Here is a 16,302-nt window from a genome sequence, read left to right on the forward strand (position 1 = left end):
TGGGGAGGTCCAAGGAATGAACTGCATGCACTTATTTTGCAGGAAAGAATTTTTGGGATTAAACGGGTTAAAGCCGATCAACAAACTGAAATTGATATCAGTTGCTGCTGTATGATGTGTGTGTGTGTAACATGACAGTTTGTGTTTCCAGTACACAGAGCAGTTTGTGAACAACCTGCAGACGCAGCTGGAACAATCCCGGCTGCGCGAGGCCGAACTGCTCGGCGCGCTGAAAGAAATGCAAGACAAGGTGCTCGATCTGGAGAAGGTAAAGCAACGATCAAGCAACAGTTTTTACATTTTGAAGTGAATCTGACATCGTGCTACAAAATGTCATGGAGTCAACAAAAGTGTTTGAGACGAAAACTCAATTCTATGTCTTTGGATTTTAGATTTTATGTTTACAGAATATCAAATCTCCTTGTGGTGTTAATCATTTAGCTGTATCATAAGCTTAAATGGACTGAAGTAATCAGCACCATTGGCTGATAAAAATGCATCACATAAACGCCCCAAATGGAATATTATGATAGGTTTCAGCGAGGGGTGCACCGATTTATCGGTGCTGATTTCCTTTAATTTTGGGATATCAGTGATGGGACCATTTTTACATGTCTACCGATATCATCTACTTCGGCAAAGATCTTTAAATCGACTATTTCCCTCTTCTTCTCTCCAATGAGAAAGATTTGACTGATAGACCGGCCCACCAGGTCATGCCTGCATGTTTTTAGTTAACAATAGTCACCAACTCTGTTGCCAACCCAGCAACTTTATTGTTGTATTTACTGACATTTCAGACAAAAAAAAAATTGGTGATGGCCAAAATCGGAATGGGCAGGTCAGGCTTTTTGGTAGATCAGTAATCGTGATTGGTCAGAAAACTACAGTTGGTGCACCCAGAGTTTCAGCTCGATTGGAATGAAATTGTAAACTGAATGAGAGAGGTGATTTATTCAGATTGATAATCTGAACAGTGTGCATGTAAACACCTTTTCTGATCTGAGTTTTGCAAACTGACCTGACTGTGCATGTGTGCACGATGTCAACGTGACGTTTGTCCACAGTCGGTGGTTAAACGCTTCTGTATGTGGAAGGAGCAAATCTGTTCTGTTGGTTTTTTCATCCTGTAACCAATATAACATGTTCCTTAACCTGCAGCTTAATTAGGAGGTTCAATATCGTCTCAGCAGTTAGTAGAACCTGATGTGGATCCATTCCAGGAGATTAAAAGGAACAGAACAGACACGCTTCTATGTTTTTTATATTCAGCTCAGACTGAAGTACAACTTTTTTTGTTGTTGTTTTTTTAGGGAAATTTTTGCAATGCTGCTTCTATTCTAAACATGGCTATAAACTATGATTTATGATGTTTCCCTCCAACACATTAAACCAGACTCGACTTGATTGACTAGACTGAGATCCTTCATTTATTTTTTTTTAATTGTTATTATTGTTAAGATATTCTTGCCAAAAAATATTATTTTTTAGAGGAGCAGCTGCCTACCTGATGAAAACAACATGGCCGCCCTGCAGGAAGAAGTGAAGCAGATGAAGCTGCGGGAACTGGAGACGCTGCGGTCGTTCAGAGAGATGCAGGACACCGTCACTGACCTCAACCAGCGCTGGCAGGTAAAAGACGCAGACAGCCGATGTGTCTCTGCGTGACTCTCTTGTCCAGGCGTGTTTAAGCTGCCGAGTTAGAAACATTTACTCTGTGTTCCTGCAGCATCACATGTCGCGCAGCACCGGCGGCGGCGGAGGCCACTGGAAGGAATCCCCGAAGAAGAACGCGATGAACGAGTTGCAGGACAAACTGATGACCGTCAGATTGAGGGAGGCCCAGGCCCAGGCTGAACTCCGGGAGGTCAAACTCAAAGCCCTGCAGCTGGACAGCCAGGTCAGATATCAACACTGTAGATCAACCTGTGATTGTGTTAAACTTATTAGAATCCAGAGTTTCTGTAATACTTTTAAGTCTTCTGGAACCATAGTTTTCCAAGATCTCTAAAGCTCTTCTTGCGCACAAAGGAGGCAGATCTAAAGTTGACCTGTTGTGCTTCCTTGCACTGGTCAGGATAGGTCCTATACAGAACATGTTTAATACATTTTTTTGCATAAAATCATTCATAAATAATGAGATTTTAGTTTGGTCAGCTCTGCCTATGTTGAGCTCCTTTCACAATGAGCTGCTTTAGAGCCTCTTGTCACTTTAAATCCACATAAGCTGCTGCTGGCTCCGCCCCCCAACTCGCACTTAAAAATGGCTGCAAACAGATGCACAATTATACAAACCTACATCCTCGAAAAGCAGAAGTAGAGCCTCCTGCACAACCAACAAAACTACGAAGCAAGGGTTAGATCAACAACAAAACGCTTGTCTTTTCCAGCAGCCATTGTACTGGGCAGATCAAACGTGCTGGAGTTCAGCTTGGGTTGCTAGGTAACAGGCAGAGCTGTGCAGTGGTTGAAATGTGATGAGCAGTGCCTGCTGATTTGTTTTGTTACATTTGGCAATTTTCCAGACACCAAAAACCTTTACTTATTGCCAAAAAGCACCTATGTGCTTAGAAGCAGTAGAGACCAGAAAGGAAGTACAAAAATGTGCAAAATGTGAATTTTGCATAATATATCCCCTTTAATAAACTCTTTACAGAAGAGAAACACCTCAACAAAACGAACAAAATAAAAAAGAAATGGTAAACAATTCGAGAAATGTGACATGATAATGACGGACGATGTTATGTGTTATGTTTTGTTCTGCTTTTTGTTAGTGTCTTATTTCCGTGTCTTCCTGTTTTAACTTTCCTCTAACTTAGAACCAGATCCACAGCAAACTGATTGGCCGTCATGAGCAGGAACGCTCCGCCCTGCAAGATCGGCTCCAGATGCTGGCCAATCAGAACAAAGCTCTGCAGGCCCAGCTCAACGAGATGAAGAGGAAGCAGGCGGAGTCGGACTGCAAGGTGTGGATTCAGAGATCAGTACAACTATGAAGACCCAAACACAGATTTATAAAAATGTAACAGAGGCTGTTTGTGCACTTGAGAGACAGCAAAGCTTTGGATGACTGAGCCGTAATAATTTTGCTTATTTCTTTGACAGTTAATTCTGTCTCAGATATATGTTGATTTAATCAGCCAATTTATTGTATTTTATCTGTTTTAATAGGATTGAGACACAGAAAAGGCCAACTTCAATTCAGAATCATTTAGTTTCCTTTTTAAGATGAAGCGACTTTTATTTCCAAATCAGTCTGTGGCATACGGGTTGAACTGGATTTGACCAGTTCAGAGATGAAATGGGTTGAGAAAAAGATGGAGCAATTATTATAGTTTATAGTTCCATTTTTAGTTTAAGCATATTAACAAATTTGCCAGACTTGAAGGTTTTCTTTGAGAAGAAACAAAAAAAAAGCTATCAAAACATAAGCTTTGGATCCCTCTTTTAAAAATGAACAAGCAGCTGCTCCACTCACTCAGATGCTGATTTTACATTTTAACTAAAAGAAAATGTTTTTTTTTCTGTTTTTCTTGGCAGAGTAAAGAAGAAGTGATGGCAGTGAGGCTGAGGGAGGCCGACAGCATGGCTGTGATGGCTGAACTCAGACAGAAGATTGCTGAACTTGAGATACAGGTGTTCACATAAAAGTCTCACAAAATTGCCAGCAGTGTTGTTGTTTTTTTAATCTGTGCTGATTTACAGATTATTTCGCCACAGAGAGAGATTATCAAGCTAAACTCAAGTATGTAACTGTTGTTGTAGAAGGAAGAAGGGCTGATCAAGGGGCAGCTGAACCACTCAGACTCCAGGCAGTACATCAGCCAGCTCCGGGACCAGATTGCTGAGCTAAAGAATGAGGTCAGAGTTTATTCATGCATGACCAGGAACCTGCCAACAACATTTTCACCTTTGATTCTGGTGTTATTTTGTTCTTCTTTCAGAGCATTTAAATATGCTTTAACAATGCAAAGACCCAGGGTTACTTCAAACTATTTCAGGGGATTTTTACGCAAAACTTTGGTACTGAAGCCTAATATTCAGTTTTGGACTTAAGTCCAGCTCACAGGTTCACAAAATACTGCAACTTGAAACATCTTGGCTGAACAAAATCTCTTTGAAGGTCTCTGTGATTCACTTTTGTTGTTATTTACTTCAAAAGGGACAAATCATATCACATAATATTCCAGAGTTTAGTTTTCATTTGTAGTCCCTTGAGGTACAATCAGTATAAATATAATATATTTCAGTGCAATACAGTTGACTTGACAAGCTTCTGCCACAAAAAGAATATAATAATGATGAGTAAAAAGCATTTTCTTCCTAAAAAGAACAAATCAAGTTGCAGGTTTAAACGTAATAAAAAGCCAGATGGTACAAAAGTTCACCACAGTGCATAAAAAGAAACTGAAGAAAAGTAAGAATCGCGTGATCAGTGCCTGCATGTTTGATTACATAGGAGCCATGGTTTGTTTTTTTTTTTGTTTTTTTTTTGCGGTAGAAAATTATTAAAGACGTTCTTTCTCATGAGTCTGAAAGTATGAGTTTGATTTAATCTGTGCCCGATTATTCAAAAAGAAAGTAAGTAAAATGTTTTCAGAAGTTTTTTTGGTTGATCATTCCAATATCTAGAACATGTGACACATCATTTAATTTTATTGAATTTCATTAAAACCACATCAATACAAAACTACTTGATCAAGCAAATATTCTCTTTAGACTGAATAAACTCGCGCTAAAAATAAAGTGCACCCGTTAAATTCTTGAATTCTGTGTGTTTTGTACAAATCGAGTGTTTTGAGGTGCCTGGTTTTGTCACACTTCCATGTTGGCTCTGTTTGCTTATTAATTAACAGCATGATCTGTGGTGTGTGGTTTTTTTATATGCTTCAGATTAGAACAAAGTTAAAACCCAGCAAAGACAAGATCATTGCCACTTTGAAACTCTACATCTGAAAGTCTTTCTTTTTCCCATGACTTGAAGTCATTCTGAAAGCGATTTCAATATTCATTTTGAAAGCTTTATTGTGAAAATAAATTGACCAATAATTTAAAATGTAATCTAATCATTAGGGCTGCTAAATGTGAAAATAGATTGATTTTGGTTGCATTTTTATGTGCAGAATGAACAGAAACATGCAGTTTAGTAGAAGTAAGAGAAAAAGATTGAGCAATATTCACAAGTTGGCTTGACCCAAAAGATAAATCTGATTAAGCTCATGTCTGCCACCATTTCCCCTAAATTCATACACGGTATTCACAATATTTTTATGATGAAGTAAAGAGCAACACCAAGGAAAACCCTTCAAATGCATTTTGTTTTCATGCACCATTTCTTTAAAGCTACTTTTAAGTTCCTGCTCTTTTGTTAGATATGTCTGATCAAACTAAATATTATGACAGCATTACAGGAACTTCTTTTCACTTGCACTATAAAATAAAGCTCCATCCTGGATAAGACTGAATTAAATCCAACCAGTCATTTTAAATGTTTCCTTTCTAGGTTGTACTGCTAAGTGTTGAAAAGTAAGTAAAAACATAAACCAGGTGATTTATAATGACACTAATTGGACTAATTTCTTCCAAAACCTCACAGATTTAAGTTCAATCTGCTTCATTCACAGTTAATGTATGTGATGTGATTTAGAAAAAGTTTAAGATTTGAGTGAATAAAATGGTTTTCAAGTATTTGGTGGAGAACATTTCGTCCATCCACACAACATAATTGCATGCAAATAGCCTGCAGCTTTGCTAACCCCTCTGAACAATCTCGTCATCTGCACGCAGCTTCATATCAAGACACCACTTCCACCTCGACACACGCAAACTCTTTTGAGCTTTTCTTGTAACAGCAGACCACTGATCCTCCCCAGCACCGGGGTTCTCATCATTCACTCCAGCGAGCTTTAATGTTGAATGCTGGCTGAGGTTTTCTTAAAAAAAAAAAAAAACATTTCAGTAATCCCACAGATGTACAGCTCACTCAGTCAGATGTTGTCAAAATTCATGTGTTTGAAAACTCTGTGACATGTTGCAGAGATAATTTCCAGCTCTGATTTGAGACTCAAACCTCCCACTCGACATGAGTCTGGGTTTGTTCATTCAGAGAGTGGCTGTGCGTGACTACAACAGAGTTTGGTTGAACTTTGTAGTGAGCTGGTTGCGTTGAGAGTGCCCTGCTCTTTACCGCTCCACTCCACGCTACGCTTTTCTTCTCCTCCCACATTTCATCAAAGTGTTGGTTTTTTTATAAGAGAGACTGAAACTTGCGTGAGTACAGATGAGGAAGCAATGAAGCATTTAGAGAAATCTCAGTGTAGTGACAAAGAAATCGTCTTGGCATTTACTCATTCTGGTACCGCTGATGCATAATGCCATCGTCTTTGCACTCCAGGTGATCAACTTGGCATTAATATCGCTAAAAAAGAAAAAATTAGCCTAAAACTTTAAACTAGTTCATTTTGTTTTTAGTTTTGCCGTCTGTCAAAGAGCAGTCAGGCAAAACATTTCCATTGGTTAACCACTGATTTACCCTCCCCCCCTACCATGCAGCTTCTTTTAGTGTTTGATAGGGGGAAAACTAAAACCTCTGAGATTTGTCATGAGTCACTGTGGTACATGCAAGGTTAACATGCAGAAAGCATTCACTTATGTAAAGTCAGTTTGTCTCTTTTTTTTCAGACTAGAACAAACTATTTTCCTTCGTACGGGAAATGTTTTCAAAGCTCTGAGATTTGTCGAGTGTTTTTAATTATTTATAGATATATTATCCACAAAACGGATGTTTCTTGTGGTTGTTTTTTTATTTCAAATCATCAAACAAATCTTGACGTCAAAGATAATCTAAGTAAATACAGAAATATGTTTTCAAATGAAGACTTTTTTTCATCACAGAAACACAATCAGACCTGAGTGAAAAGGTGATTCCCCTCTAAAGCCTTATATCCGATTGCGACACCGTTGCTAACATCAATGTTTGTGATGGCAACAAGTCTGGGTCGACCCTGTAGAGCAGGGCGCTCAGACTCATTTTCATCTGGGGTCCAGAATGTATTGATAAAACAAACTGATAAAATATTAATAAGTCTCTGCATTTGGCAAGTTCTTTTTAAAATGAAATAGTTTTGAACTGATCAGTCCCTCCAGGATTTTATGATTGTTTTCGGGATTTTATTGCAATCAAAATCACTGATTTTGTGGCGCTAACTTAGAAATATTTACGATTCTGAGATATTTATGCTTACATATAACTGGAAATGTGACTTTTTGATATTTGCAACATCAATCGCAGATTGTGAGACATACTGCCACCTGCAGGTGGGAGTTGTCACTTAAACCCAATGTTTTTGACCAATTCAGAATTTATTCGTAATAAACTTGTGGAAAAAATATTGAAGTTTGTTGATTTTGAGTGAAGTTCCGATCGATGTAATTTAGGTCTTCTGGTTCTGGTTCTGCTCTGCATCCTCAGAACTGGAACTAGAACCGAACATGGAGAAGCAGCATTCAGCTTCTATGCACCACAAATCTGGAACAAACTTCCAGAAAACTGCAAAACAGTTGAAACACTGAGTGCCTTTAATTAAAACTGTTCAGAGCTGCTTAATGATCAATAGTAACTGGAAAACTGATTAATATATTTTGTGTGTTTAGATGATGACATTGGACAAAATGTGATGTTTTATAATTGGTGACCTGTGTTGTAAAAATGTGCTGTTTGAAAACACCTGACCTGACTTGTGATTTACCACGCAAAGTTAGGTGTAGTTTTTTTCTTTGATAAATAAGATAATCATTTGAAAATGTAAAATTTCATTTAGTCTCGTAATCTTTGTCTCATATTTGAAAAAAATGTGTTTAAGGATTGGAAAGATTTAAATGTGACAAAAGAGCAAAACAGAAGAAATCTGGAGAGCCAATACTTTCTGACGTCAGACAGTCGTGAGTGATTAAGTGAGTGCTCTGATTTAGTCATACAGACCCTTTTAGCGTTATCTGGACAAAGTGAAGAAGTTCTCTTCCTTCACACGCAGTAACCCATTTTAAAAATTCCCAGCACCTGGCAAGTAATTTTATGACTGATAAACACAAGAAAACCTTTAAATGTCTGTTTTAACCAAACTTTTTTTTGTCCCAGCTGAGCTTTTCATCCTCATTTCAATTCAAGTATTTTCTGATTTAGTCTTTTTTACGCCATAGATTAGCACACCAGATACCAAATGTAGTGTAGAGTTAATATATCCTCTGCTATGTGAGTCTCATTTATTCTTTCTTTTGCTGATTTCACAGAATGTTTCTGTCATTAAGTGATGTAAGGTGTTGCATAAAAACTGTCGTACATCTGTTGGAGACAAACACAGTGGTGCCATTTGAGGTTTGTTCTGGTTTTAAGCAGTTCCCCTAATAAAATATCCCACCTTTACTAAACTCTAGACATATATTCTCTCTGGACTCTCCTCACCTCAACTCATCAAATGTGTTTTAATGGCATAAAAATAGATTTAGATGCATAACACTAGTGTGTTTTCACCTGGTCACACATACTATTGAGAAAGCAAACTTGGCTAACTGAGTGGCTAGCTCAAAGTAGTACGTTAAAGTGGCGCATTGTTTACAGAAGTTAAAATGGATGGAGCTGTTTATGGATGGATTTTAAAGTTTATTCAGCAGTGAGAGCCAACAGTATTGTCACAAGATCATGACAACATGAAGAAAGCTAATAGCAATGACATCTGACCTTCTGTGGAGCGTCGACTGCCATTTTCTTAGGATTAGTCAGAGCCATGAGTGGTGGGACTGTGATGTGCTTCAGTGACAAACTTTTTTCATAAATTCATAATTTTCAACCATTTTTTTATGTCCAGATTTGCAGCGGCTAGGTTTTTCCGGTGCAAAATTATGCCAAGAGTCAGATAAGATGCGGCATGACGGTTCAGACTGCAGACACTTTGAAAGCAATCAGATACGCATCCGAATTGGTACCATGTATGTATGTATAGGCACAATCGGATTTTTTTTTTGGGTGTGAAAAGTTCAGAATTGGACTGTTCAGACTGCCGTAGAAAAGTTGGATATTAGTTGCATTTCTCTCACATCAATAACGTAAAAGCCAGACAAAAAGGGAGATGATCGTTCAGACTGCAGACACTTTGGAAAGAGTCGGAAACGTATCCAAATTAGTACCTCATATGGAAGCGACACCGATCAGATTTTTTTGGGCGAAAAGATTGGAATTGGGACGTTCAGACCGTCATGAAACAGTCAGATATTAGCCTTAGAAACTTATGTCCTAATCCCATCTTCAGAGGAAACTTCAAAGTATGTTGCGTTCAGAGTTGGCTTGGTGAACTTGGTGTATTTGACCATTCATTATTGTCACAGGAAATCCTGATGTCCGAATGCTAAGATAACTGGGATCAGATTGGGACCTTTTTGGTTTTTGAGAGATGCCACAGATATCTGAATGCCAGTGATTTGTAGAAAAGGAAGCCATCCGGGTCTGTCGAAGTAAAACCTGTCTCCTCTGCCTTCAGGTCAGGCAGCTGCGAGGGCAGAAGGCGGCGCCGAGCTCCCGGATCGGCTGCGGAGGAGGAAGCACCAACTACCAGGACCTGCGCTTGGCCAGCCCCACCTCCGCCGAGGGAGACTACCTTAGCTCAGACGACGACCTCCTCAACAGCCCGCTGCCCGCCACCGCCCTTTACCCCACGCTGTCCGACCCGTGTCACCAGTCGACCCGGCTCGACAGCGAAGGCAGCACGGACAGCGAGGCGGAGGAGCGGGTACAGACACATCCAGACCCGCAGCAGCTTTATGGCAACATGGTGTGCGCTGACGTGCTGGACAACTGAGACCTGGAAAGGCTTCGGTCGCTCCTTTGCATTTCCCCCCCCCCAAGGAGAATCCAGGGGCAACTCTTACTGTTGATTTTCTTAATCAGTCCGATCCTCTTTGGCTTCCCCAGTGTTTACCGTTCGTGTGACGCAGACGTGGTGGTACCGAATGACCGTCTTCTGCCCATCTCCTCCTGTCGTCTCTGTTCCTGAGCGTCTCGACGTCACCAAAAAGTCTTATCCGGTGTTCCTTCAAGAAGCGGCGATGTAAGGCCGGCCGCTCTCCATATCCGTGTGCCAGAAACTGCATATCCTTCGAAACATAATCACCCAACATGCATACAGAGAGGACTGACTGTATCACAACTGCTGCTGCTCGCTGCTCAAGATGTGTGGCCACAAGGAGGGGAAAGATGGGAAGCCACATTTCCTGAGTCTCTACGAATGAAGATTTACTCCCATAATGCACTGCGTTCCCCAACTCCTCCTTCCTGGTTGGCTCAGAGTTAAAACAGCTTCATAATCACTTTTCTCCCTCAGAAGATCCATCCATTATTTCCGATTTCTGTGGAAACGTTCCCCCCACCCCCAACAATATGAAGGTTGCTGCAGAGGAACATACACACGCCGTTCGGTTACATAACAAGATGGTTTTCTCAAATAATTCATATTGAATACTCGTCTTGTCTGTGTGTAGCTTGCAGTTGCCAGGAAGCGAGCATGTCAGTGCAGCAGTTCATCTTCAAACCGTTTCAGAACAGCCCGCAGAAAAGCTAGAAAGTCAAAGTTGCCAAATCGTTTTTGTTTTTTTATTATTTATGTTTTAACTTATTTTGGTATGTTTTTTTTCTTATTTTTTTATATATCTGTATAAACTCTTAGTCATTATAGGGATACCAATAGAGGCCAAACTTTACACCGTCCTTTGTGCCAACCTGTCATTTCTTGTGGGTTTACTGTGACACTGTTTCAGAGACAGAAAGATGTGCTGCTATGATTTTGGATTTATCCTCTTTAGGTGTTTTTTTTTAGTTGTTTTAGATCACTGCTTTACTGAAAACATGTCACTTTTTCTTATGTGCCACAGTTTAAAGTTGGGAGTTGCTTTGCAAAAGGAGAAAAAAAACAATTAACTTTTTTTTTTACACTAAGCACTCAGTTTCTCTGTGAGAAAGAGAAACACGTTTGGTCTTTATTTCACTGTCTTTTGACATTTGGCTGAACATGGAGAGTTGATGTTTGCTTTCTCTGAAACAAAGGGCATATCATGTTTAACAGTAAACACTGAAACACTGTGTAACATTGAGTACAAAGAATTAATGAGGAAAATATCAACTTAGCTGCATTATTTGACAATTTCTAACAGATCTTTTAGAATTAGCAATCACAATAGACCCAATTAAAGTTTTTGAGTTTAACATCTGACTTATTAGAGGAAGAATTTTTAACTTTTGTCTAACGGTGGTACCTTGTTTTAGTTCATCCTAACCACTTCAGTTTCCCTGGTGATCAGATTTGATTACTTTTTGAAAGAGACGAGCTCGTTTTTTTCATTTGGGGTCACCAAACGTCATTTAAAATGTGAATTTCACTCCTAAAAGAAGCGTTCTGCACAAATTGGATAACATAATTAGTTTGATATTTTTAAAGTTTGTGCAAATCTGTTTACTGGTCATAATCACATCCGTAAACCACTGATACTTCCTATTTCGATCAGTTTCTTTTTATTTATGTTTCTCAGTGATCCAAACGACAAAACCATCAGTCACTGGTCGTAAGTCTCTCGTCATCTACGAGTGATCAGATTTGCAGAATATTGTCTCAAATAATTTTTTATTTCAATTGTATGCCTTGGTTATTTTAATTTTTTTTTTCAGTAGAGAATAACTCTTTAATAGTTTATCCCTTTAACACAAGTGAAAGCCTTTTCTATATAAACATATAAAATATAATGGCAGACGGCATTTGATTTGGTCGAACATCAAGCCCTACAACATGTCTGAAGTTTGTCGGTTTAGATGCATTCTTGTTGTGAATAGTGCATGTATACAAGGACCAAAGGTGTGAAACTCACAGTATTCGGTTTCATCAAGATGGTGCACATTACACAGTCCTGTTTTAGTTTTTTTTTCTTTTTTTTTCTGTCATATTTGAAAATTTACCAACCATCTGGGAATTAGATTTTAATGCGATATAAGATGTCCGATAATAATTAACCAAATTATGTTTGGTACGCAAGAGAAACGACTGAAAAATATTTTTCATATCAAACTTAGTGTTGTTTTGTTTAAACGCAAAGTATTACCCACAGCATAATTCAGATATTTAAAGCTATATCATGTTCGGTCAGGTCTTGAGTAGTTTGAAAAGCGAATACGTTATCAAACAGGGTGTTTTCATATAAAGCAGCCATCTTTGCTTTTTTGCACTACAAAGAAAGATAAAAAAAAAGGTAGAAGATGAGTAATTTTTGGAAATGCATATAAATTATTTCTCATTATTTTCATCTACAGAAACAGATTTAATAGGTGAATGGCTTATGTCCAACACTTCTTCAGGTGCTTTACTCTTCAGTTCAAATTTAAAATTAAGTTAATATCAGGAAATCGATCCTGATCCTTGTAGTTTATTCTGTCTCTTTAAGGGCATCCGATTCAAAAGCTTGTTTTCCTCTGAACAATTTTGTTATTGAAGCACTGAAACTATTTTACAATAAGCATCACAGCCACACTTTTGATCAACTTAAGTTGCTCCGTTACTTCTGTTTCTTCGTTTTCCAGCGCGTTTGCAACACTTGGGTACAGAATTCCTTCCCCGTAACGTTTTTTTACGTTGCATTGTCCAAGTGAAACCGTGACGACATGCAGCCCCGATGCCATCTCCTGCGAAATAAGGAAACTGGATCTTCCAGCGATGGCCATCAGAGCTGCAAAGAGGATGTTGGCTTCCCCACCACACTGTTGCAAATAACAGCCTTTTGGTGTCAACAGCTGGATGTAGCAACTGAAATCTCGACACTGGAATCGGCATCGAGATTTTGGATACTGTCAGGCAAAAAAGAAATGAATAAATGAAGCGTATTGGCCTCTATATGGGGTCAGTCATGTTAACACAATTGGTAATGAGTGGAGAATACAACAGCTGGCTACAGATGCTAAAGGGCAATTTCACTCTTTTTGTTTTGGACTCCGTTGGTTCAAAACCTGAATGCTCAAACCTGAACTGTGTTTTATGGTCTCATAATTAATCTTTAAAGTTGATTTCAAAAGGAGCCAAAAGGGTAAGAATGAATAAATTAATCAAATGTTGAACTTGCAGGGAAATTACTGAGGAAACGAAATAATCAGTTCCTGACACACGTCCAACATCGGTGATGGTGCTCCGTTCTCACCACTGTCTCTCAACCCAACTAGATCCAACTGTGATTACGTTTTTATTATTTGTAAATTAGTTTTAATATGGTAGCATTAACCTTCAGTGTCATAACTTTGACTCGTTAGCAGTACTACAGTATGTGAGAAAATGATCAAACGTGCCATAAAGGTTGGGAGATGATCTCATTATGTCGCCGTTTTGACTGGAATTCAAAGCCGTTTTACATGGGACTCACTGTGTTACTCCAGGTTTACCATTTTGGATTAAAAAGAAAAGTTTTTGTTTCGGATCGCCTGATCTGGGATTCCTCTCATCTCTGTACTGTATGCGACTGCTGTTTCATACCCACAGCATTCAGCCGCTCATGCAGTTCAGCTCATGTTGTCAGACATATTATTATTATTATTATTATACGACAGTAAAAATGGTATAGATTTCAGTATGATGGGGATAAATACATTTCAGTGTCCTGTATCCTATGAATGATGCAAAATAAACTTTGACATTGCACCTTTGCACAGGTCTGACTTTATTGTTGTCTGACATTCGGTAAATAATCTCTACGTTACATCAGCGTATAAACGTTCAAATGTAACTTTGGTCTTTTACAAGGAAGAGATGTGTGCAGCAAATGACACCTTCAAAACTTGTAGCTACTGTAAAGATGAATAATGTATTATATTTACTTTCTGAACAGTAAATCTTACAGAACAAGACAAATATACTGCCACGTTTAAAGATATTCATATAAAACATCGTGTTATCCTACTGTACTAAGGTTTTTAGTATAGTGTGTTGCAAAATGATCCAAGCATCATTTTAATAATTTTTGTCACATTGAAACCACAAACTTCAGAGTTGTTTATTTTATTTGGATTTTATGCAACAAACCAGCACAAAACATCTCAATCTCAGCCCGACTGAATTGAGGGCATCCATTTCCAACCATCGCCACAAGAACTCAAGTGGATTTAGGTCTGGACTTTGACTGGACCATTTTAACAGATGGGTATGTTTTGATCTGAACCACTGTATGTTTAGATTAATTTACGTCCCAATCTCAAGTCTTTTGAAGCTTTTTCTTCCAACCAAAAATCCTCAGTTTTGGTCTCCTGCAGCTTCTTCATCATCTTCTTTGTCCTGTCATCAATTTCTCCCACCTGAGCTGTTGATTTCTGCAGCCCCTCCAGAGTCACCCTCAGCCTGTCCTGGTCGGCTCATCTTTTCATTTTCCATGGATTGAACATTCCTCTGTGGGATGTTAAAGTCTTTCTCTAATCTTCTTCCTCCCTACTGTGTTCTTTGGTCTTCCACACTATGCGATGTTCCCAAACGTCAAGGAGCATTTCTGTTAACACTGAGAGTAAATTACGCACAGACAGACGATGTGGACTATTTTATTTAGTTGTCTCAGAGTAAGGAAGGCATTAAAAATAATCCAAACCATGATTTCAGAGTTTTAGTCATTCTTTTTTCTAAACAATGTATCATTTCTACACATTTTTATTAATCTATATCATAAATTGCCATTAAAATACATAATTTGTGGTTGTTACATGAGAAGAGTGGAAAAGTTTGATTTTTATGTCAACTTTATAACTAGATGCTCAAATCAAGTTTGTATCATATATCGTGATACATTTCTTTTTGATTAAATCCAAATAATGATGTTTTGAGAAAAAAAACAATAATGTTGGTTTTGTCAAGATTATTGTTTTTTTACTATTATGTTGACTATTTGTTCAATAAGCATCAATAAAGATTAATACATTTGAAAAATGTGATAAGATGTAGTTTGTGTGTGCAGTTTAGTGATAAAAATCACAATTTTTTGTGAATTGAATTACAAATAGCAGTATTTGTGTTTGTGCACTGTAAAACATCTGAAGTTGGTTTAACTTGAAAATGAAAGTCCACCTGCTGCCTGGAAAATGCAGTTTAGACAAAGTCGTTTTGGTTTTAACTCACAAATTAAAGTTTATGAAGTTGATTTAACAACAAGAGACAAGTTGTTTAAACATTGTTTTTTAAGTTCTTTGATCTTGAATTGTGAGTTTTAACTTAATGCTGCAATTTAAACAAAATAATTATTTCACAATATCAAAAAAAAACTAAAGATCCACATTTCTCTATTATTTAACTCACAATATAAAGTAAAATAAGTACTTATTTTACTTTAGAATAATTTTTGTTTCAAATTACATGAACAAAATTTCTGATCTGATAATGAATTTTACTAAATTTCACAATGAATTCGGCTCAGAAACATTTAGTGTGAACAGGACTTTATCCTCAAGCTTTAAAATAAACATATCCCTTAATAAAACACCAGAGTCGGATCAATGTGACGCACTTCCATCTCAGGATACAGAAACATGTCGCTAAGCATTCTGGGAAATAGTTCCCATTCCTGTCTTTTTCTTCTTTCAGTTTTTTAAGTGCTAACCTAAAAACTCTAGTTTATTCAACTCTTGGAGGTTTGACAAAATTAATAAAAAAATTAACAACCTACTGCTGTAAGTTTATCTTTCACAAACTCACATTTAGGTTCAAAATCTAAAACCGGATAAATTTATTTGACAAATAAATTTGACTCTTTAATAAATTTCACTCTTCAAGCTTGGATGTTTTTCAGTGTAGTTCTATAATTGCTGTCTCATGCAGTCACAGTTATTCAGTTACATAAAAAGAAGTTCATTTTTCTGCCATGAACTTTAACATTATCACAATGGTACCAACATACATCCTGGTTTTAATGTCTCATGTTTGTTCTGTGGAAAATGATAAATCAAGTTTTTAATCAGGTAATGTTTAATTCTCTGCTTTCGATTTGGAGTGACACATATGTAGAAAATGTGTTTTTTATTTACTCATACGTTGACTGTGAATATATTTGCTAAATGGTCGAACCAAAGTTTTCCAATGACTTACGAGCCAAGAATGAATCACTGTTCATCAGAGACGTTTGCAATTCACTCGCAAATCTGGTAATACATTTAGAAATTCTCGCCACACTTTGCTTCAGGTTAGTTTCACCAGAAACCAAAAGCTCGATGATGATGATTATTATTATTGAATTAGAAAAAAAAATGGA

The 16,302-nt window shown here is 37.7% G+C and overlaps 1 protein-coding gene across 1 annotated transcript in view; it reads left to right on the forward strand.

The window, feature by feature from the left end:
- Nucleotides 1-13,723, forward strand: part of evi5l (ecotropic viral integration site 5 like) — a 47,488-nt gene extending 33,765 nt beyond the window's left edge. Inside the window, exons 13-19 of the mRNA XM_014995064.2 lie at nt 152-268; nt 1,492-1,632; nt 1,730-1,900; nt 2,820-2,966; nt 3,541-3,636; nt 3,766-3,861; nt 9,534-13,723. Coding sequence (XP_014850550.2) covers nt 152-268; nt 1,492-1,632; nt 1,730-1,900; nt 2,820-2,966; nt 3,541-3,636; nt 3,766-3,861; nt 9,534-9,851 — 1,086 coding nt within the window. The 3' untranslated portion in view covers nt 9,852-13,723. The remainder of the gene's footprint in view (nt 1-151; nt 269-1,491; nt 1,633-1,729; nt 1,901-2,819; nt 2,967-3,540; nt 3,637-3,765; nt 3,862-9,533) is intronic.
- The last annotated feature ends 2,579 nt before the right edge of the window (nt 13,724-16,302 follow it).

Source organism: Poecilia mexicana, unplaced genomic scaffold, assembly GCF_051168715.1.
Source record: "Poecilia mexicana isolate PSO_F unplaced genomic scaffold, ASM5116871v1 scaffold_1, whole genome shotgun sequence".
Taxonomy (NCBI): Eukaryota; Metazoa; Chordata; class Actinopteri; order Cyprinodontiformes; family Poeciliidae; genus Poecilia; species Poecilia mexicana.